This window comes from Lynx canadensis, chromosome C2 (assembly GCF_007474595.2).
Source record: "Lynx canadensis isolate LIC74 chromosome C2, mLynCan4.pri.v2, whole genome shotgun sequence".
NCBI classification, from domain to species: Eukaryota; Metazoa; Chordata; class Mammalia; order Carnivora; family Felidae; genus Lynx; species Lynx canadensis.
Window position 1 is genome coordinate 34,214,314 of NC_044311.2, and position 22,255 is coordinate 34,236,568.

The 22,255-nt window shown below is 39.2% G+C and overlaps 1 protein-coding gene across 3 annotated transcripts in view; it reads right to left on the bottom strand.

The window, feature by feature from the left end:
- Positions 1 to 681: 681 nt before the first annotated feature.
- Positions 682 to 22,255, bottom strand: part of PIK3CB (phosphatidylinositol-4,5-bisphosphate 3-kinase catalytic subunit beta) — a 181,517-nt gene continuing 159,943 nt past the window's right edge. For 2 of the 3 annotated variants that reach the window (XM_030328607.1, XM_030328606.1), the window contains exons 19-24: positions 21,864 to 21,942; positions 7,266 to 7,433; positions 6,103 to 6,226; positions 4,857 to 5,002; positions 3,478 to 3,610; positions 682 to 3,202 (exon numbers count right to left, since the gene is read on the bottom strand). In XM_030328607.1, coding sequence (XP_030184467.1) covers positions 3,065 to 3,202; positions 3,478 to 3,610; positions 4,857 to 5,002; positions 6,103 to 6,226; positions 7,266 to 7,433; positions 21,864 to 21,942 — 788 coding nt within the window. In that variant the 3' untranslated portion in view covers positions 682 to 3,064. The remainder of the gene's footprint in view (positions 3,203 to 3,477; positions 3,611 to 4,856; positions 5,003 to 6,102; positions 6,227 to 7,265; positions 7,434 to 21,863; positions 21,943 to 22,255) is intronic. The other variant, XM_030328605.1, reaches the window with a different exon arrangement.

Below are 22,255 nucleotides of genomic sequence, written 5' to 3' on the forward strand. Positions count from 1 at the left end.
TCAGCCCTTGCCCCCTTCTTTTTAAAAGCTGCCCACCCCCCACAGTCAGGGTCACATGGCAGGTACCTCCCTGCTCTCCTTCCCACAGTCTTTCTCCTTCTACAGACAAGTGACCTCTGCATTACAGGCTGCCTGGCAGGTCTGGTGCTGAGAGTCAGGGCCATGGGCTGGACAAGGCAGAACTGAGAATACACTGAAGGACTTCCTCAGTCAGGAGACAGGGATAGAGCTCTGGAAGGGGCTTTCCTTCTCTGAGATTCCTCCCTTTAGTGGCCTTCAAGTAGTAGAAGCAGGGAAAGAAATGAGTTTGCCTCTAAATTGGGACTCAGCATACGTTCCCATTCACCGTCTTAACCTAGCCTCTCACCACCATACAGAAGTGAGTAGGGCAGTTATTATCAGTCCCATTTTACACACTAGGAAGCTCAGACCCTGAGAAATAAAATACCTTACTCAAGGGTCACAGAGGCAGAGCTGGATTGCAAGTATTGGTCTCTACAGCCCAGAGTCTGCCTATAGATATACTAGGTTAATACTCCGAAATTACCTGTTCAACAAAGCCATCCTTTGTCTTCCCAGACCCAGGCAGACACAGATGCTGCCCTCAAGTATGGAAATGTATAGGGTAAAGCAATGTCTTGGATAAACTTGGGGAAGGACCAAAAGACAAGGAGCCAAAAGTTTTGGGCTAAGATTTATTGTTGACCAGAGCACTAAACAGGCAAGGTAATGGGTAACGAGACCCCATGCAACAAGCTGACCCTGCAGCCCAGACTTCTTGGTTAGCTATCCTCTGCCTTCCATCTCCCCTCTCTGGCTCTGACAGAGCCCCTGAGAATCAGAAATATGCAATTCAGGAAGTATGTGGGGAGCACCTGTTACGAGTGGTTGGCAGCTACAGAGGGCTACTGTGTCATAGTGTCCTGGCTATCTTTGAGGGGCTTATGGCAGAGATGGTGGAGGGGGAGTACAGAGTCATCCTGGGCCCACACCCAGGACTGTTTATTTCTCTTTCTTACTCTTGACATTCACATTCATTGTGAATATATGTATTTTTTAAACCAAGGTTCCGTGTAGGGTGAGGAGACCCCTCTGAAAGCAGTGGGGCCCACTTCCAGCTGGCAACATTCACCAGTCTCCAAACTCCTGACCTGCGACCTAGTGCATGTAATGGTAGACTGCTACCGGACAAAGAGCCTTGAACAAATCTATCCTTCACAGTCCTATTCCTGGAACTCTCACTGAGTTTGGACCAGCCCTGAATGGTCAGTTTAGAGGTCAATCTCCATCCTCGGCTGACTTATTTCTAAGAAACTATGACTTCCCCTGAACATCTGCCCCATGGAAGAGAGCTACAAAGTGGCCACAGTCTGGCCTTGGCTTGGGTACTGAGTAACTGAACAGGCATTCTCCCCAACCTCAGGGTACCTCACACAAAGGTATGGAAACTTGATGAGCCTCAGGCACCAACTACGGTCCAAGCGGCTTCCCACACTGCCTGTTGGGGCTGGGAAGCAGAGGTAGAAGTCAGAGAAGAGACCATGAGCCTCAGCCTATTCCTCAGATTGATTTGTCCCTTAACTTGGCCATTTCTTAGAGTCCCAGTGCCAAGATCTAAAGGCCTGTGCTGTCCATAAAGAAGCAGCCCACAAATCCCAAGAGCAGCTGAAACCAGCTCACCCATTTATTTGACTGAGAACATGAAGGAGGACAACAAAATTAAACAATCTTTAATAAAATTCCTATAGAAAACTCAGTCACAGGGCAAATAATCAGTTCTCTTTCTCATGTCACTGAGGACTGAGAGCTCCCAAAAGTCTTTGGAGAAAAAGCAGTAGTTTTGATGGATATTGCCAGTACTCAGAAAGAGCATCCATTTACACATTCAAACCAGTAGTTCTTATTGCACATATTAACATTATTTGCCATCTAGCACCCTAAAGATATGGTACCTCAACAAATAAAATAAATTAAAGAATTCCATGTGGCATGAAACCATTTCAATTTGAGCTAATATCCTTGAAAAAATCACATTATTACAAGTTTTAATAAATACAGTAAGAACAGCTGGCATTTTACTAAAATACTGAATTTTAGGTGTGGAGATGATTCCATAAATAGTTTCCTTTTCATTTGCTTTCTGTATTGGATGCATTTGCTCAAGTATTAGGCTCTATGAAATGAACTCTTTCATAGATACCATGTAAAAACTGACAAGTACTATGTGCCTCATTACAGAAGCAACTGGAAGAACTGGATCACATAGTTAACTAAAAAAAGTAACTTAGGAAAAAGCTCTTCTTTTTGTAAAACTTTAAAACACAGACTGAAAAAAAAAAACCAAAGAAATGTCTTTTTATATAGAACTCCCACTAGAAATTTTATAAATATATATGCAACATATATATTATATTTGCCTCACCAGCAGGTCTTCAGCAAGCCTGCTAGAAATGATGCTGTCCTGGTAGATAAATATCAACAAAAGAATTAATGTTTCCATAGATTTAGAGATTTCTTTTGAAAAAAAAAAAATAATTTCAAATTATGTTATAATTTGTAGTTTACACAATTTAAAAGGGGAAGAAAGATACCTTTCTTTTAAGCGTCATTTGGAAAATAAGAACAACTACCAGTGCCCAGGAGTGGATAAGTCGGCTGAGTGATAACACTTGGTCACAATACAAAAAGAAGTATTTACACCTTTCTGGAAAAGTACCAAATACTTAAAAAAAAAAAAGAAGAAGAAGAAGAAGAAGAAGAAGAAGACGACGACGACAGAAAACAATCTCTAGTAGCATTCCTCGGCGTGCAAAGTCAGCAGGAAATGATTATCCATAATGTTGAGAGTTTTCATGATGAATCTTGGAAGCATTCAATGAAGCAGAGGGTGGTCATCAGGAACTGTGCAGATTAGGTTCTGTGGGATGCCTTGTTCTTAATTTAAATGAGTTCTAGGATTTCATTCCCTTTAAAACATCTCCGGCAGGGTCATGTTCAATTTAGTGCAAGTGCAAAATGAAAACTAAACAAAACCAACAAATACATTAGGAGCAAAGGCTGATCATTAAGATCTGTAGTCTTTCCGAACTGTGTGGGCCATCCAGTTCACTTTAGTAGTCCAGCTTTCCCTGAGTGCCTCATCAAATTTTTGCTTAAATTGCTTAAGCGCTTCTTCTTCACTCTTTCCTAAGGCAAGAGAGTCCTAAAAATGAAAGGAAAAAATCTGATCGTATACATCCTCCATAGTGACATGCAAATGTTGAAATCTCGGCCATGCCTCCCCAGCCATCACGAAGCTGTGTGCTTCATGTTCTCACAAGAGAATTACTCAGCTTCTTGTCACTACCACTCCTGGGCAGGAACAGTTTCACAGGAAATGGCTCTGTTCCATTCCCTTTGAACATGTGAATGAAATAGGCAGGTACAGCTGAGCTTCATGCCTACAAACTCCAATATACAAAGAAAAGGGTTTTGTACCTTAAGATACTGTATATCCTTGACTGATGTGAGCTCAGGAAGCCCTGCAGTCAACATCAGTGCAAAAAGAGTGATGAAGAGATTCCCGTGACGTCGTAAAATCAGATATGCATCCTCACAACACTGGCGGAAACTTGAGTTGATACAACAAATCACAAGAACATGATGTTAGAGGAGAGAGAGCAAATTTCACAAAGGAAAACAAGACAGACATATCTAGACTTTCCATAACAGCTAGAAGTTTTCTACTGAACTAAAGGTTCATTTCTGATTTTTAAAACTCTTTGAAAATTGGCCCAAGAATAAAATTTACATAGAATGTCTAAAATCACACGTATCTTTTCAAAAACCCAACTAAATTGAAATTCTAATAAAAGGCTATATAACATTTACTCTGTGCTTTTTAATTCTATGAGACCTAAAAGCTGTTACAAAACAAATGGTAATTATAACCTGTGAGGATTTCTGAACATATTTCTAGACTCCAGATTTGTAGTCTAACTCCAGAGACTAGTTTGATTTTCCCCAAGTGAGTATCAATGCTTTTGCACTACACCTCCCTATCATCTTGCCTTTCCCCCCTCTCCTTTTAAAGACAATTATTCAAGAGAATCATCCGATGCTATCTCCCTAATTTTGCCAAAAAGAAAAATGAACCCAGATATATATTATGCAGAAAATCAGGCAGAAATAGAAATAATAGCAATCATTTGGCAAGCATATAGTATGAGTTGGTCATATCATATAACTTTAATTATCATAATAGCCCTAAAATTTATTTTTGTCTCTATTTTATTTATTTATATTTTTGTGAGTGAGAGACAGAGAGAGAGAGAGAGGTGCAGAGCGGGAGAGAGAATCCGCTGACAGCATGGAGCCCGACGTGGGGCTCAATCTCATGACTGTGAGATCATGACCTGAGCCAAAATCAAGAGTTGGACATTTAACTGACTAAGCCACCCAGGCGCCCTATGTCCCTATCTTAAGGTGGAGAAACGAAGACAAGAAGAAACATACAAGTAGTGAGGACTAGACCAGAGATTACAAAGTCCTGAGCCCGGGCTCCCTTAGAATGAGAGCAAAATGGCTGCCTCTCTCAGCATCTTATTATGAAATGTCTTAACAGTTTCAGAAAATTCTCTAAGACAGGTAAAAAGTGGTATACTCTTAGAATAAAACATAGTAGCTTATTTCAAATTTCTAGATTCTATTTCCCCTCTCTACACCAGAACATGGATCTGACAGGCAAATTCCCCCAAAGCCTCCCAGGTAGCAGTCTGTTTCCCTGAACTAAATATATCTCAGCTAAGAAATGCTAGTCTAGCTAGTCAGATGAGAAAATGTCAGATGTTTATCCATGACATGAGGGCAATACTCACCGGCCAAATTTTTCTGTGTTTCCTGTTTTTCCTTGTTGAATCACATGAATGAAATCATAGGTAAGAATAAAAGGCACTCGTTCCCTTTTAATGCCAAATTTAGACTTGAAATTTCCAAGAATATGTCCAAAGTCAATGTGGAAGAGCTGGGAAACAAATAGGATTTAATTTCTCTGGTTCCAAATAGAAAGGCAAGATCTCAGCAGTCCTAGACCCCCAATACTACACTGATCCTCAACTTTTCTTGATGTATAGTTTCCCTCTCTTTTCTCTCTCTTTTCATTGACATATAGTTGATAAATAGTACTGTATTAGTTTCAGGTATACAACAGTAATTTAACAATTATTATAAAATGTTCACGAGCCCTTCTCTCTTTTCAAAAGCAAGAGGTCATATGGGAAGAGTGTTTCTAACATGCATAGATCTTTTATTCTTAATAACAACCTGGACCTAATATTAAACTACATTTACTCAGTGGGAAACACAAATCTTTAAAAAGGAAAATACACCCAAATAATAAACATGTCTGATTTTAAAAAGTCAAATAGTTCCACATATTAAACTATTTCAGTCAATATTTCTACATACAAAAACAAAAAAGAGAGTACATTCTTGCCCCACCAACCCCTCAACACCTTGAGTGCTACCACTTGGAGGTAACTTCTCCCCAATCTTTCATGTGATTTTCTTCCATTTTCAAAAATGGTATGTTTACTCTTATTTTTTACTTCCTAATTTTGAATTACTATTTTTACGATGGAAGGTAAAGATTTAGTACTCTGTGCTGATGCAATGCTATACAATGAGGCATATTATATCACAGTTTCAGGCTATATAAATACATTTTGAAGCTAAGGCATGTGGCAATGGTATGTACTATGACTACATTTTCTTTTTTGCCCATATTTTTCCTTGGCAAAGTTTTTTTTTTGGGGGGGGGGAGGGGCTTAGTGTCCTATGTCCTTATCACTAATTCTTCCCCAGATCTTATATTGAAAGAATACGGTCATTCTGAATAACTGCAATTGACTTTTCAAACATTAAAGGCTTATCACCTAACTTTGAGCAAATACACCAATGAATACATGAAGCAGATGGTATGTGAAATAAAGGATGGAGAAATAAAGGAAAGCACAAAGACATGACTCCCAGAATCACTAAAGAACCTGCCTGAATTTCACAAGAGACTGTGCTGTATGTAACAGCATCACCAAGGCCCCTGGCAGACTCTGGGGAGCAGCTCACCTGGCCGGTTTTCTTGACCATGATGTTGTCACTATGTCTATCACCAATCCCAAGGACATAAGAAGCTACACAGTAGCCGGCACAGGACAAGGTAAACTCTTCAATGGCTCGGTCTAGGTCATCCCTGAATACAAGAGAGAGAGAGAGAGAGAAAAAAAAAAAAAGAAGCAACAAAGGTTTTCAGTCTCTAAAAGTGTGAGATGAGACCCGATTCACACTTCTGTTTCCTTTTTAATTGTGAATAGAAAGGCAACACAGAGCTGCCAAAACCCTATGAGCCAAACATGCTGGATCAGCCAAGAGAGGGAGGGTGATCACTGCAGGAGCAGGGCAGAGAAGAATTAGCAGGAACCAGATAATGGACCTAAGCCATTCAAACTGCTGTGTTTCCCTGGGCTTGGGAGTAGCTTCATATCTGTAATTATACAAGGTCACCATCAGCTTTGCTCAATGATGCTGGGCATTTGAACCTTTTTTGGTCAGTTTGACCTAACACTAGAATTCCATATTGAAAAGTTAACTATTAAATTTTCAACAGTTCAAGTCACTGACTCAAATTAGAAGTTAGTAATACGGATCCTTTAGAGACAAGGTTTTAAGATCAAAATCTGAAAACTAATTCTCAGATACCAGTCCTTGGATTTTGCCAATGATGAAATGTAAGTCCACCTTTGACGTCTTTAGCCAAAAATATTTATAGTGTTTTCCGTCACTGTGAAATTCCTTAATTGCCTATGATCAGGACTTTTCCAACACAGTAACCATTAATAACACAATTCCTAGCATTGTATTTTTTAATTTGGAGAGATCACGGTCTACAAACTCATTTACTTCTATTGTAAAAATCCTCTGAAAACTTACCTAAGTTCATACATACATTCACGTAATTACAAAAGTTGACACATTTAAAAAAATTATTTTTAAAAATGGTAAATTCTTAGATTGTAACTACTACAAGGCTTTGAAATGTGATCTAGATAAAGTAGAATTTAATGCTAACCATCTTTAGGAAGACTTTAGGAAGGCCTATTTGTCACTGATCTAACCTGAAATAAAGCAATAAATAACACTACCATTTCCTCTAGGACACTGCTGATTCTACTTGGAAGAATAGTGATTTGTTTGGCTGTTTGTTTGTTCAGAAGAATGATCAACAAACTGACCCAGAGTTATATTCTTTAAGCCAGTTCAGAAGGGCATCTTTGTTGAAGGCCGCTGCTGCAGCCACATTGCTACTGTTCAGCTGAATGTCAGCAATTGTTTCAGAGGTGCTCACAACTTCGATGAGGCCAGAGCGGTCTCCTGTTGCTAAACAGCCATAAGGCAGCATCCTGAAAGGGAAAAAAATGGGCATAGTCACATGTGTATGTTATCCATAAAACGAAACATTAATAGAGGAAGTTTCTTCTTTGATGTTTTTAAAAGTTTTATTACTATTGATACCTTTGCCATTTTTCTATTATTGTCATATGGAAAAATACAAGTTCTATTTTCTGTTAGGGAGTAAATCTCGGCCAACAAATGGAGTAATTTACTAGAATGCCAATGTACTAGCTAAATGTATAATTTGTTATCTAGTTATTCTGGTGAAATATTCTACTTTTTTATGTAGATGGACAGAAGCATATCAGAAAAAGGTTTTTGGGGCACCTGGCTGACTCAGTCCTAAGAGTGCAACTCTTGATCTCTCAGGGTCATGAGTTCTAGTTCCATGTGGGGTGTAGAGATTATTTACATAAATTTTTTAAACCTTAAAAAAAAAGTCTTTCGTTTTTACTCTAACTTTTGGTGAAAGGAATCACCCTTTATGGAGCACGTAACAAACAGGTGCCACGCAGTGGTCTAGGCACTTTACCCATTACCTTGCTTAATGAATGGCAACTCCATCCTTCTAGTTGTTCAAGCCCACAACCTTAAGGTCAACTTTGACTCTTCATCTCATGCCCAGCATTTACCTGTCTTGAAAATGTGTAAAGTACTTCTCTGCCTCCACTCTTCCTTCTGCTTCTACCATAGACCAAGCCACTATCAACCCTTACTCAATTATTCAAGTTTCCTTATTAGTCTGCTTCCACATCATAGTCTGTTTTAAATGCAACAGCAATACAGGGTGCCTGGGTGGCTCAGTCGGTTAAGTCTGAGTCAGTCTGACATCAGCTCAGGTCATGATCTCGTTTATGAGTTCCAGCCCTGCATCAGGCTCTATGCTGACAGCTCAGAGCATGGAGCCTGCCTCAAATTCTGCATCTCCCTCTCTCTCAGGCACTCCCCAACTAGTGCACTCTCTCACTTTCTGTCTCTCAAAAATGAATGAACATTAAAAAAAAAAAATGCAACAGCAATATAATCCATTTTATTTTATCTATTTTTCAATATATGAAATTTATTGTCAAATTGGTTTCCATACAACACCCAGTGCTCATCCCAAAAGATGCCCTCTTCAATACCCATCACTAATCCATTTTAAAAGTATGCATATTATGTCACTCCATGTCAATTTCTGCAAAGGCTTCCCACCTTAGGGTGAAAGCCGACATGTTTGCCTAGTTCACAAAGCCAGCCTTCAATCTGGTCCCACTTCACCTCTCCTAGTATCCTCCCTCTTGCTCACTTTATCCCTACTACACCAGCTTCCTTGCTATTCCTCAAGCAGATCAGGCATAATATTCCCTCATTCCTTTACATGTGTTATTTTCTCTGCCTAGCACATCTTTCCTTAAGACTTCTACATGATTTACATCTTTACCCAAGACATCTACATGACCCTCTTTGACACCTTTGCTGAAATGTTACTGTCTCAGTGAGAAATTCCTGATCATCCTATCTGAAATTGTGACACTGTCTGTGACATAATACTTACTATCTCTTCCCCACTTTATTTCCTCTTTAGCCTTCAACACAATCCAAACATCTTGCACATTTTATTTATGTGTTTGCTTACAGTCTCTCTCTCTACCACTAGGATGAAAGTTCTACCAGGCAGGGATGTTTTGTTCCCTGCTATATCCCCAGTGCCTGAGAATGTGCCTAGCACAAAGTAGACACTCAATAAATTTAAAAAAAAATTTTTAATGTTTATTTTTGAGAGAGAGAAGCAGGGGAGGGGCAGAGAGAGAGAGAGAGGGAGACACAGAATCTGAAGCAGGCTCCAGGCCCTGAGCTGTCAGCACAGAGCCCATTGTGGGCCTTGAACTCACAAGCTGTGAGATCATGACCTGAGCCGAAATCAGACACTCAACAGAATGAGTCACCCAGGCGCCCCTAAATATTTTTGAATGAATAGACAAATTTAATAATAAAAATCCTTGTAAGGTAAGATCTCAATTTTACAAATGAGAAACAAAAGTAACTTGGAAAAGGTCACATATTTAACTAAGTCTAAGATCTAAAACAAGTCTGTGTGGCTCTAAAACTCTCTTTATAACTTAACACAGTCTCTAGAATCACTGACCGTATAATAGCCCTCTCGAGCTGTTCTTGTTAAAATAATTTTTGCTAAATCGATAGGTAGCACTTTGCTTTGAATTTCATTTATACGATCCCTAATGAAAATAAACATTTTCTCAGGTCTCTTTTAGCCATTGTTTAAAAAATGTTTGTTTATTTATTTTAAGAGAGTGAGCACGTGCACGAGTGGGGGAGAGACAGAGAGAGGGAGAGAGAGAATCTCAAGCAGGTTCTGCATTGCCAGCGCAGAGCCCTATGCAGGGCTCAATCTCGTGAACTGTGAGATCATGACCTGAGCGGAAATCAAGAGTCAGACACTTAACCAACGGAACGACCCAGGTGCACCTCTTTTAGTCATTTAAAAATAATTTCTTTTGTGAACTGAGTATTTACACTCTTTCCCTATTTATTAGGGTTTTAAATATTTTCATTAGTGATACATAAGACATCTTTACATATTAACATTATCCTTTTCTTCTTTTGGCTGTAAACATCTTCTCCAGTTTTGTAAAAACTGTATTACCATTACAGCGACTCCAAAATGGAATGTGATACCTTGGGAAGTTCAAATAAAAGGTGACTAGAGAAAATGCAATGGTGAAATTCATGGACTCAATTAATATATGGGTACAGCTAAGTGCCAAGCATTGTTTGCTGCTGGTGACACAAAAAGGAGCAAAAAAAAAAAAAAAAGCAGTCCTTGCGCTCACTGAGCAGACAAGGCACAAATGCACAATGTGCATGTGATCTCTGAATGAGAATTGCTGTGAGAACATGTCGAGAGTTAAGCAGCATCTTGATGAGTAGGAAGGACAGCACAGCTAGAGGAAAATACAAGGAGGAGTGCAAAGGCAAGGTGAGGACCAGAAACCATCAGTGTTGGAAAGACTATGCAGGGCCCTATAGGCCATGTAAGAACTTCTGTCATTCTGCTAAAGACACTCAGAAAGCTTTGAAGGACTTTATGAAAGAGGTGTGTGTGTGTGTGTGTGTGTGTGTGTGTGTGTGTGTGTGTGTGTGTGTGTCAGAGAATGTATGAATGTGTTACTGTGTCTAATAATCAGATAAAAGAGCCGATTTTAATAAACAGTCCCTAAATTTCGATACAACCAAGAATTCAATTATTTTATGCCTCTTCTAAGCACTTTCTTAGTACTAACAAAGTAAGGTCGGGAACAGAATCACAAAACTACATGCTGGCAGTGTGATATACCAACAGACTGCTTTTCATCTGTTTTTGTTTTGTTTTGTTTTGTTTTGTTTTTGTTTTTGTTTTCTTTAAAAAGTTACCTTTCAATAAGCAAAGTAGCTTGGAGCATGGAAGCTTTCCCAACACCCCTATTCTTATCATGACACAACACATGTGAGGCAAACACTGCGTGGTTTAACTGCACTTTGGCTCACTTTCCTGCTTCTCCTCCCACCTCACTTGCAGCCAAACTGGGCAAAAATCCAACAACTTCCTCTTCAAAAGCGTGCAATGATAAAAGCATTCAGTGTCTTGAGGATGAAACTCTCACAATGGGAAGGAAAAAACATCCTTGTCAGACAGACAGTTTGACAGAAGTCAGGCTGGGGACAAACTCTTAGAGCCCTGATCATCTTACATGGGCCTGTTTTGCACTCAACTTTATAAAGGCCATAAGAACAACTGGTAATGTTTCCCTTCCTTTCTCAGACTCTCTGATCCAAGGAGCACTTTGTTATCTTTCCACTAATCAAGAATTAAAATATAAATTCTACAGCTGAGGGGATGGCAGCCCTATAACCCTACTCTTAATGAGTATGTAGAAAGTTTCCTCGGGCCTTGACTCTGACATATTGACCCAATCTGAGTGGTAACTTAGCCCCTTGCCTCCAAAAGAGGAAAGTGTAATTCCTTTACCTAATGTTTGCATTGTTTCCATATTCTTCCCTAATCCTTCCAAGACTGCTATTACCAGTGTCATTACAGAAGTGTTGATTAGCACTCTTAAAAAGGAAGTAAATCCTATTAATGTAACTCAGATGTAAAGTCACAATGAAGACAACTGTCCAAAATTCAGGGGGTGGTAGAAGACTATGAAATCTACCGAAGGCCAAATAGATTTACATACAGACAACCTAGGAGACTTGACAGAAGAGGCTGAATACCTATTATTTGGTGACTGAGGAGGTCAGAGTGTTCTAACATACTGGTAGGCTTACAGATGTTCTAATTTAGTATGAAAAATATCAAGAGTATCTTTGGGACATCAGAGAAAAATGAAAATGAGAAATAGGCACTTTATTTCATGCTAACATGGCACTGTTACAAATACTAAACTATTCTGGTCAAAGTAATACAGCATAGAAGGTACCTGAAGATTTGAGATTGAATTTACAAGAGTGTGTGCTATGTGACCCAGCTTAACCTGAACAGCTGGCCAAAAGAAAACAAACAATAGGAACAGTGAAGCACGCATATTTATAGAAAGAGTAAAAAAAGTTTGGTGAGAAAATGGTATTCATTTGGAAATGAACCCTAAAGAATTAAAGTTCCACATATTTTAAAAACATGGGGTCAGAGTACAAAAAGTCAGCAGAGATCTCCCTGGACAGACAAGTTCCTTTTTCTTGTTAGATACTTGTTGCTTCCCATAAGAGAGACACTAGGTTTATTTCTAGCACTCCCACATGTGGTTTCCTCCCTTGGCCTGAGGTCACACAATGAATTTCATTTGGTGCTATATGTATTTTACAGTTGAATAGAATGGGTAAAATAAAACAGCAAAGAGAAAAGAACGTGGTTGGGAATTTTTAATTAAGGCAATGGAAGGGAGACAGGGAAACCAAAGGGACTCACGAAAGAAAAAGCTCTTTTGTTCCCTTTGCTTTTTTTCCTGCTTCTCTTCTTACTAGGACCTGCACCCCGGCCCTACATATGCCTTAATGCGTGTCCTCCTCATAAGGGACAAAGAATGGTATCTTTGGAGTCTTCCAGCAAAATTGGTAATATCGAAACCACTGGCGCTAGGCATCTCAATGCCAAGACCACTGGTTTCAAGAAACAAGTGACTCTGATAGACACCTGGCCTCTGTCCTTGTTCTACCTGGTTCCTGGACGCCTGAGAGGACATGTACACCACACGACTGTCCCCAGTAAAAACCCCCACACCTCAGATAAAACCATACTCATGCTCCTTTCCTTTCCCAGTGTTCTAGACGGTTCATTTGTATCTGCTCTCCCTTTATCTTCAAAAAATTCTTCCACCTCCTGCTGGCTCCCAAATAATTTCTATCCTGTGTGAAACCAGGGACCCTCTTGGCTGTTCCTGCAGGACCTTCTCTGAGTCCTTGGATATGGCCTGGCATCAAATCATTTGATAAAATGATAAAATCATTTTTGCGGCAGTTTACTTTACAGGAAGGGTCAGCAATCTTTTGGAGATTAAGCCGGAGAGTAAATATTACAGACTATCAGGTCACTACTCAATTCTGCAGTTACAGTATAAAAGCAGCCACAAGGGGCGCCTGGGCGGCGCAGTCGGTTAAGCGTCCGACTTCAGCCAGGTCACGATCTCGCGGTCCGTGAGTTCGAGCCCCGCGTCAGGCTCTGGGCTGATGGCTCGGAGCCTGGAGCCTGTTTCCGATTCTGTGTCTCCCTCTCTCTCTGCCCCTCCCCCGTTCATGCTCTGTCTCTCTCTGTCCCAAAAATAAAAAATAAACGTTGAAAAAAAAATTAAAAGCAGCCACAAGACGGTATGTAAACAAATGGGCTGTGGCTGTGCCAATACAACTTTATATACAAAAAGTAGGGGGTGCGCTGGGGGACAGTGTAGACCAGACCCTCTGGGTTTATCTTCCTTAGGCAGAATTCACAACCACCCATTCCTCTTATCCATCCAGCATTTCTTACATGTATGTGGTTGACTAAAAAACTTGATACCTATGCAAAACTAATTCTATTTTTTTACACCATTATATTATAAATTCCTCCTAATTTAAAAGCAAAAGTCTGGGGCGACTGGGTGGCTCAGTCGGTTGAGCGTCCGACTTCAGCTCAGGTCACGATCTCGCGGTCCGTGAGTTCGAGCCCCACGTCAGGCTCTGGGCTGACAGCTCAGAGCCTGGAGCCTGCTTCCGATTCTGTGTCTCCCTCTCTCTCTGCCCCTCCCCCGTTCATGCTCTGTCTCTCTCTGTCTCAAAAATAAATAAATGTTAAAAAAAAAATTAAAAAAAAAATAAAAGCAAAAGTCTGTCACTTATAGTGCTCAAACGGTCCTTTTTAGATACATTATAATCTCACTCCCTTATTCCAATCATATCTGTAAGTCCCATAAAAGGAAAAACACCAACAGCAAATTGCTCTTTCTACTTCAACAGCACTAAAAAGTTTATCCTGCAAGGATCCAAGACTAGAAAACTCTTGCTTTCTTTAAAGAAATAAAACCTCAAATCAATGGAAAATTACTATTTGGGGCACCATAACACTGTGATAAACAAAGGGTTACTACTAAACATGTCTTCCCATGACTGTTTTCTTGCTTAGACTGGTAAAATGAAGAAATAACATCAAGTGTACAGTCTGATAGACCTGGATATGAACTTGGCTCCTTCAATTAATATTTTTGTAACATTTGACAAATTGTTTAATATCCCTTGAGCCTTGGGGCACCTGGTGGCTCAAGTGATTGAGGGACTGACTCTTGATTTCAGCTCAGGTCATGATCCCAGAGTTGTGGGATAGAGACCTAAGGGTGGAGCCTGCTTAAGATTCTCTCTCTCCCTCTGCCCCTCTGCCCCTCTCCCCCACTTGTGCCCTCTCTTAAAAAAATAAAAAAATAAAATTAAATTTAAAAAATCCCTTTAGTCTTAATTTTCCTCATCTGCTAAAAAAGAATAATACCACCTCATAGAGTATTTTTAACTTACATGACATTACATAGGTGAAGAACCTAATACTATGCCTGGTTTAGGAAGGATTTTTTTTTTAAATTTTTAAAATTTATTTATTTATTTGGAGAGAGAGACAGCATGAGTGGGGGAGGGTAGAGAGAAGAGAGGAGGGAGGGAGGGAGGGAGGGAGGGAGGGAGGGGGAGAGAGAGAGAGAGAGAGAGAGAGAGAGAGAGAGAGAGAGAGAGAATCCCAAGCAGGCTCCATGCTGTCAGCACAGAGCCTGATGTGGGACTCGAACCCAGGAACTGTGAGATCCTGATCTGAGCCAAAACCAAGAGTCAGATGCCCAACCAACTGAGCCATGCAGGCGCCCCACAAGTGTCTTAAGTTTAAAAACCCTAAAATATATTTAGTTATGAAGAAAACAATTCAAATTTCAAAACTTAATCAGGAAATACTTATAAGAATAAAGTCAATGTCAAGTATAACTATTTCCAACAAACTTGTGGCCTAAGTTGCTGTAGATTCTAAAACACATAAAAATTACAGATAAAGTAAAAAAGGTTTTATAAGTAGTTATGGTAAATAAAGAAAGAAAAGGAGAACTCTGGGTCCCAGAAACTATTCATAGCACTGGCTGAGCAAACTACTAACTTGGTTGACAATTTAATGTCCATGAGAAGAGAGCTATGGCCTTGGGCCCATAAGAGACAGGATCTAGACCTGTGATCCTAAACAAAGCTGGGGATCTGAAAGCGCTAGCGCTGTCAAGTGTATGAAAAGGGAACTAGAAAATGTCTGCTCATGACCAGAAGATGTGGCATGAAAGTCTGCCATCTACCTTGCGCACTAGATGGGGGGAGGAGGGGAACTTTCATGAAAATGCAGAAACTCAAGCCTTCCTACATTCTCATGAGATCCAAGTATAAACTATCTATGAAATGTGAGAGCATGAAGGCTAAGAGTTAAAATAAAAACCGACTGATTGTGTGTAAAGACCTTGGGGAACAGTAGAAATTAAGCACAAACTCATTTTGGGAGGGTACTTTCATACCCTAGGGAGCAAAGGACCCCTCAGAGAAAACACAGTCGACACTAACAACGAATTCAAAACCAAACATTATTAACTACGCAAGGAAATGAAACTGGACAATGCAGAAGAGAAATTTAGTGAACTGGAAAGACAGTAAACAAGAAACTACAAAGAATGGCACATAAAAGTGGGAAATAGGTAAGACAGGTCAAGAGACATGCAGGACAAAACAGGAAAATCCAACACACCTCTATTAAAGCTGCAGAAGACTGTGAGAGTTTTATAGGAACTAAAACAAGCTGTATTTTCGCTAATTGTAGAGATACACTGAGAATAGGGGAGAAAAGATAAAAAGAAATCCATACACTAACAAACTATAGTAAAACTGCAGAAACCAAAGGCTAAGAGAAATTTGTTTTCTACATTGGGGTAAAAAAATACCATTCAGACTGACAGCAGATTTGTAAAAAGTAACAGGTCAGAATACCAGGTGCCCCTAGACAAAAATGTAAGAACACTTATTTTAAGTATATTCAAAGAACTAAAAGAAATCATGTCTAAAGAACTAAAGGAAAGGAAAGCCTGAGAATGATGAATTATGATCATATAGTCTCTATTATTAAGAAACAAATTATTTAGGGGTGCTTGGGTGGCTTAGTCAGTTAAGCATCCAACTTCAGCTCAGGTCATGATCTCATGGTTCCTCAGTTCCAGCCCTGCGTCGGGCTCTGTGCCGACAGCTCAGAGCCTGGAGCCTGCTTCAGAATCTCTGTCTCCTTTCTCTCTGCCCCTCCCCCGCTCTGCCTCTCAAAAATAAATAAATATTTTTTTAAGTTTTTTAAAAAAGAAACAAATGAAACAAATTTAAATTACCCAAATAAAAATTCTGGAGTTGAAAAGGAGAACTGAAATATAAAATTCACTAGACAGACACAATACCAGATTTGAGCAGCAGTGAGAAAAAATCCGCAAACTTTAAGATAGATCAAGTATCCAATCAGAGGAACAAAAGGAAAATAATGAAAAATTAACACAACCAGCAAGTACATAATGGTTGTACAGAGAGAAAAAAGGCAAAAAGGTGTATGAAAAAAGCTAAAAACTTCTGAAATTTAATGAAAAACAATAATCTACATATCCAAGAGGCTCAATGAATTCAAAGTCAAATAAACTCCAAGAAGGACTAAATATATTATAACCAAACTGTCAAGATTCAAATAACAGAATCTTGAGGGGTACTTGAGTGGCTCATTCGCTTAAGCGTCCAACTCATGATTTCGGCTCAGGTCATGATCTCATGGTTTGTGAGATTAAGCCCCACATCGGGCTCTGTGCTGACAGCACGGAGCCTGCTTAGGATTTTCTCTCTCCTTCTCCCTCTCTCTGCCCTCCCACAGTTCACATGTGTGTGTTCTCTCTCTGTCAAAATAAAATAAATAAACATTAAAAAAAAAACCCAAAAACACTGGGGCACCTTGGTGGCTCAGTCGGTTAAGTGTCCAACTTCGGCTCAGGGTCATGATTTCACAGTTTGTGAGTTCAAGCCCCATGTTGGGCTCTGTGCTGACAGCTCAGAACCTGGAGCCTGCTTCAGATTCTGTGTCTCCTTCTCTCTCTGCCCCTCCCCTGTTCATGCTCTCTCTCTCTCTCTCAAAAATAAACATTAAGGAAAAAAAAAAAAAAAGGCCAGTATCTTGAAAACAATAAGAGAGATGTGACCAATCCCTTATAGGGATTCCCCTCACCCCCTGCCAAATTAAATAATTTCTCATCAGAAATCTTGGAGGCATGAAAGCAGTGGGAGGACATGTTAAAATGTGGTGAAAGACTGAAAACAGAGAATTCAAATTCCAGTAAAAGTATTCTTCAAAAACAAAGGAGAAATTAAGATTTCCCAGATAAATAAAGAGAATGAACAGAAGTTGGAGGACTCACTTCTGAATTTCAAAACTTAATACAAAGCACAGGAATCAAGAATGTGCATAAAAACAAACATGTAAAGCAATGAAAAAGAATTTAGAGTTTAGGTAAAAACCCTCACATTTATAGTCAGTTGATGCATGACAAGAGTGCCAAGACAACTTACTGAAGAAAGAATAGTCTTGGGGTACCTTGGTGGCTCAGTCAGTTAAACGTCTGACTCTTGATTTCGGCTCAGGTCACGAATGCACAGTTCATAGGATAAAGTTCCCCACCAGGCTCTGCACTGACAGCACAGAGCTTGCTGGAGATTCTCTGTCTCCCCACTACTCCCATGCTTGTGTGTGCACTCTCTCTCTCTCTCTCTCAAAATAAACATGAAAGAAAGAAAGAAAGAAAGAAAGAAAGAAAGAAAGAAAGAAAGAAAGAAAGAAAAGGCTATTCTAAAAAATGTATGACAGTAAATGGAAAATACTGATCAACTAGACAATTCTTAACCTCTAGACTGACTCAAGAGGGGAAAAAAATCTGGTAAGTCCAATAATCAATAAGAAAAACCAGTAGTCAAAAAGACCTAGACTCCAAAATCAACACCAGAACCAAATCTTTGCAGAAAGGGAAGAGGAGAAAGCACACTAACTTTGCAAATAAAATTTGCAAAATAAACTATAGAAGAATATCCTTGAAAATAATTGCACAGAGAAAAATATTTTTTTAAATAATGTACTAAAAAGTATAAACCCCTAAGGAACCTAGGTAATTTATAGCAATGGAAAACACAGTACTTTTCAACAATGAAAACAATACTGAACCAAAATATTAATAAAAGAAATGCAAATTAAAGTTCTATGGAGATACCATGTTATATCCATTAGATTTGCAAAAAATCAACAAGTTAACTGGCAAGGAGATACTTCTGGGTGGAAACAACACTGGTACAACCATTTGGACAATGGTGGTAAAGTTGAAAATACATATGTCTCGGGGCGCCGGGGTGGCTCAGTCAGTTAAGCGTCTGACTTCGGCGCAGGTCATGATCTCGTGGTCCGTGAGTTCGAGCCCCGCGTCGGGCTCTGTGCTGACAGCTCAGAGCCTGGAGCCTGCTTCGGATTCTGTGTCTCCCTCTCTCTCTGACCCTCCCCCGTTCATGCTCTGTCTCTGTCTCAAAAATAAATAAACATTAAAAAAATAAAATAAAAATAAAAATAAAAAAAGAAAATACATATGTCTCATTTATGAGTAAGCAATTCCACTTCCAGCTATTATAAACTAAAGACATCTTCCATATGTGAATGGTGAGCTATTTAGAAGTGTTCAAACTCCAACAAATTTTTTGTTATTGTTGGAAAAAACAATGAATGTAAATAGCTATTAACAAAAGAATGGATAAACTTTTATATTTATTCAAAACATTAATAAAGAAGTGAAAATAACAAATTAGAACATCACATATTAATATTATTAAATCCCGAAAAATGTTGTGAGAAAAAAGTAAAAGTTGCATGTGGTATGATAGCATTTAAAGTTCAAAACATACAATGGATACAAAATGTATAAGTAAAGCACAAAAATCTATATATTATAGCTTTAGAATAGTGGTTAATTCTGAGATGTGAGAAAGTAGGATAGAATGAGAATGCATTAAAATTTTATCTGCGTGTTTAATTCCTTTTTTAAAAAAGTCAGTTGGACGGAATGGGAAAAGATATTTGCAAATGACATATCGGACAAAGGGCTAGTATCCAAAATCTATAAAGAGCTCACCAAACTCCACACCCGAAAAACAAATAATCCAGTGAAGAAATGGGCAGAAAACATGAATAGACACTTCTCTAAAGAAGACATCCAGATGGCCAACAGGCACATGAAAAGATGCTCAACGTCTCTCCTTATCAGGGAAATACAAATCAAAACCACACCTCAGAGTGTGGTTTGGTCAAAGTGACCAAAATGAACAAATCAGGAGACTATAGATGCTGGAGAGGATGTGGAGAAACGGGAACCCTCTTGCACTGTTGGTGGGAATGCAAACTGGTATAGCCACTCTGGAAAACAGTGTGGAGGTTCCACAAAAAATTAAAAATAGACCTACCTTATGACCCAGCAGTAGCACTGCTAGGAATTTACCCAAGGGATACAGGAGTACTGATGCATAGGGGCACTTGTACCCCAATGTTTATAGCAGCACTCTCAACAATAGCCAAATTATGGAAAGAGCCTAAATGTCCATCAACTGATGAATGGATAAAGAAATTGTGGTTTATATACACAATGGAGTACTACATGGCAATGAGAAAGAATGAAAAATGGCCTTTTGTAGCAACATGGATGGAACTGGAGAGTGTGGTGCTAAGTGAAATAAGCCAACAGAGAAAGACAGATACCATATGTTTTCACTCTTATGTGGATCCTGAGAAACTTAACAGAAACCCATGGGGGAGGGGAAGAAAAAAAAAAAGAGGTTAGAGTGGGAGAGAGCCAAAGCATAAGAGACTCTTAAAAACTGGGAACAGGGGCGCCTGGGTGGCTCAGTCGGTTAAGCGGCCGACTTCGGCTCAGGTCATGATCTCGCGGTCCGTGAGTTCGAGCCCCAAGTCGGGCTCTGCTGACAGCTCAGAGCCTGGAGCCTGTTTCAGATTCTGTGTCTCCCTCTCTCTGACCCTCCCCCGTTCATGCTCTGTCTCCCTGTCTCAAAAAATAAATAAATGTTAAAAAAAAAACAAACAAAAAAAAAAAAAGAAAAAAAACTGAGAACAAACTGAGGGTTGATGGGGGTGGGAGGGAGGGGAGGGTGGGTGATGGGTATTGAGGAGGGCACCTTTTGGGATGAGCATTGGGTGTTGTATGGAAACCAATTTAACAATAAATTTCATATATTGAAAAAAAAAAGTCAGTTGGAGACATACTAACATCTGTCATTTAATTGCTAAATATGTACATGTATTAAATCCCAAAGTAAAACACATAAAAATTTTAAATTATTTTCTATACTTTCATGTATGAAAGAGTGCACAATTTAGAAAAATAAAATATAAAGAATTAGGTAAAAGAGGAAAAGGTAAATTCTGAGATGTGGGAAGGCAGGACAGGAAATCAAGAGTCAGATGCTTAACTAACTGAGCCACACATGTGCCCCTCATTCCAATTTCTAATTTTAAAGTAAATCCTGGGAATACTAGAGGTATAAATAAACTTGATACAGAGAGGTTAGTATTAATTTACAAAGACATGTGAATACTCGTGTTTTTGTTGCTTCAATCGTATCTTAAGCTATTTTATCGTTTAACAAAATCTTGGCTAGGAAACCAGTGGTATCCAACTGTTCTTGTATGTTGGAATTGTATGTTGTATTTGTACCTATATGTTGGAATTGATGTGTTCACATAATTATGACTAATATTTATTTTATATCTTGTATGAATAGCCTTTTCACATTTTTTCTCCATATTTCTTTTTTTTTTTAAGTTTTATTTATTTACGTAATCTCTACACCCAACATTGGGGCTCAAACTCAAGATCCCAAGATCAAAAGTCACACTCTCTTCTAACTGAGCCAGACAGGTGCCCCTCTCCATATTTATTTCTATGAGCTCTTTAAATATTTAGGATCATTATCCCTCTGTTCTGTTCACTATGAATATTAGGCCCAATGTGAGGCTTGACTTTTAATTTTGTAGGTTTGCAAGATTCAAATCTTATACTGTTAGGTAAATGATCAACATTTTGTTTGTGATTCTCTTCATTTGCTCCTGACCTTAGAAGATCTGACATTGATTAAACTTAAAAAATTTTTTTTCAACGTTTATTTATTTTTGAGAGACAGAGAGAGACAAAGCATGAGGAGGGCAGGGGCACAGAGAGAGGGAGACACAGAATCCGAAGCAGGCTCCAGGCTCTGAGTTGTCAGCACAGAGCCCAACACGGGGCTTGAACCCACAAACCATGAGATCATGACCCAGGCCGAAGTCAGACACTTAACTGAGCCACCCAGGCTCCTGATTAAACTTTTAAAATCCATTATGTTTTCTTTTTTCTGTTGCCATAAACCTGTTCTGCTGTCTACCTCTAATAATGGTGACAAGCTAAAAACTCTGGAGCACCCTTGAACACTTCCCTTTAGGGAAGGTAGAGGAATCAGTGTTACCAGGCTAAGAAGAGGGGCAGGCCATTCTCTGGCCTTGTCATTCTCATGACCACCAGTGCATCCTCCCTGAGAGTACCCTAAGAACCATAGGTTAGAGTGTGACTTTTGCTGCCTGTCTAGGCTTTACTGAAAGTGCAAACCTTTCTTTCTGGAGTCTCTGTAACATACACAGTTTTGTATCTGATGAGGTTTCAGTAAGACAATGCAGTTGACAGTGTATCATAGAACTATAAAATGTTCTATAAATATTACCATGAACACCAGTTAATAATAGCAGGAGGGAAGGAATAAAAATTTTTACAATTTTACTATGGAAAGAATACAACATGAGACAAAAATAAATTCACTAGAAATCTCACCGAAGATCCAGACCAGCTTCTTTCCAAAGTAAATCCATCAAGCGCAACATCTGGAGTGTCAACATATCTTGTCGTAAATCTAAGGGGGGAATACTCTGCTTTATTATAAATGCTTTCCACGTTATGTCTAATAACATTAATTCAAGACTACTAATTCAGATAGAACTAAAATCAATGACCAATAGTGTTAATATTTTCCCGAAACTTTAATGTTGAGTATACTTATTTTGTTAAATATTAGGTTTGCTGGCTAGCATGTGCCTGTAACACTATTTCAGAAATTAAGGTAAATTTTTTTTTGAGAGAGAGAGAGGGAGAGAACATGCACGCTCGCACAAACAGGGCAGAGGGAGAGAGAGAATCCCAAGCAGGCTACACCCTCAGTGTGAAGC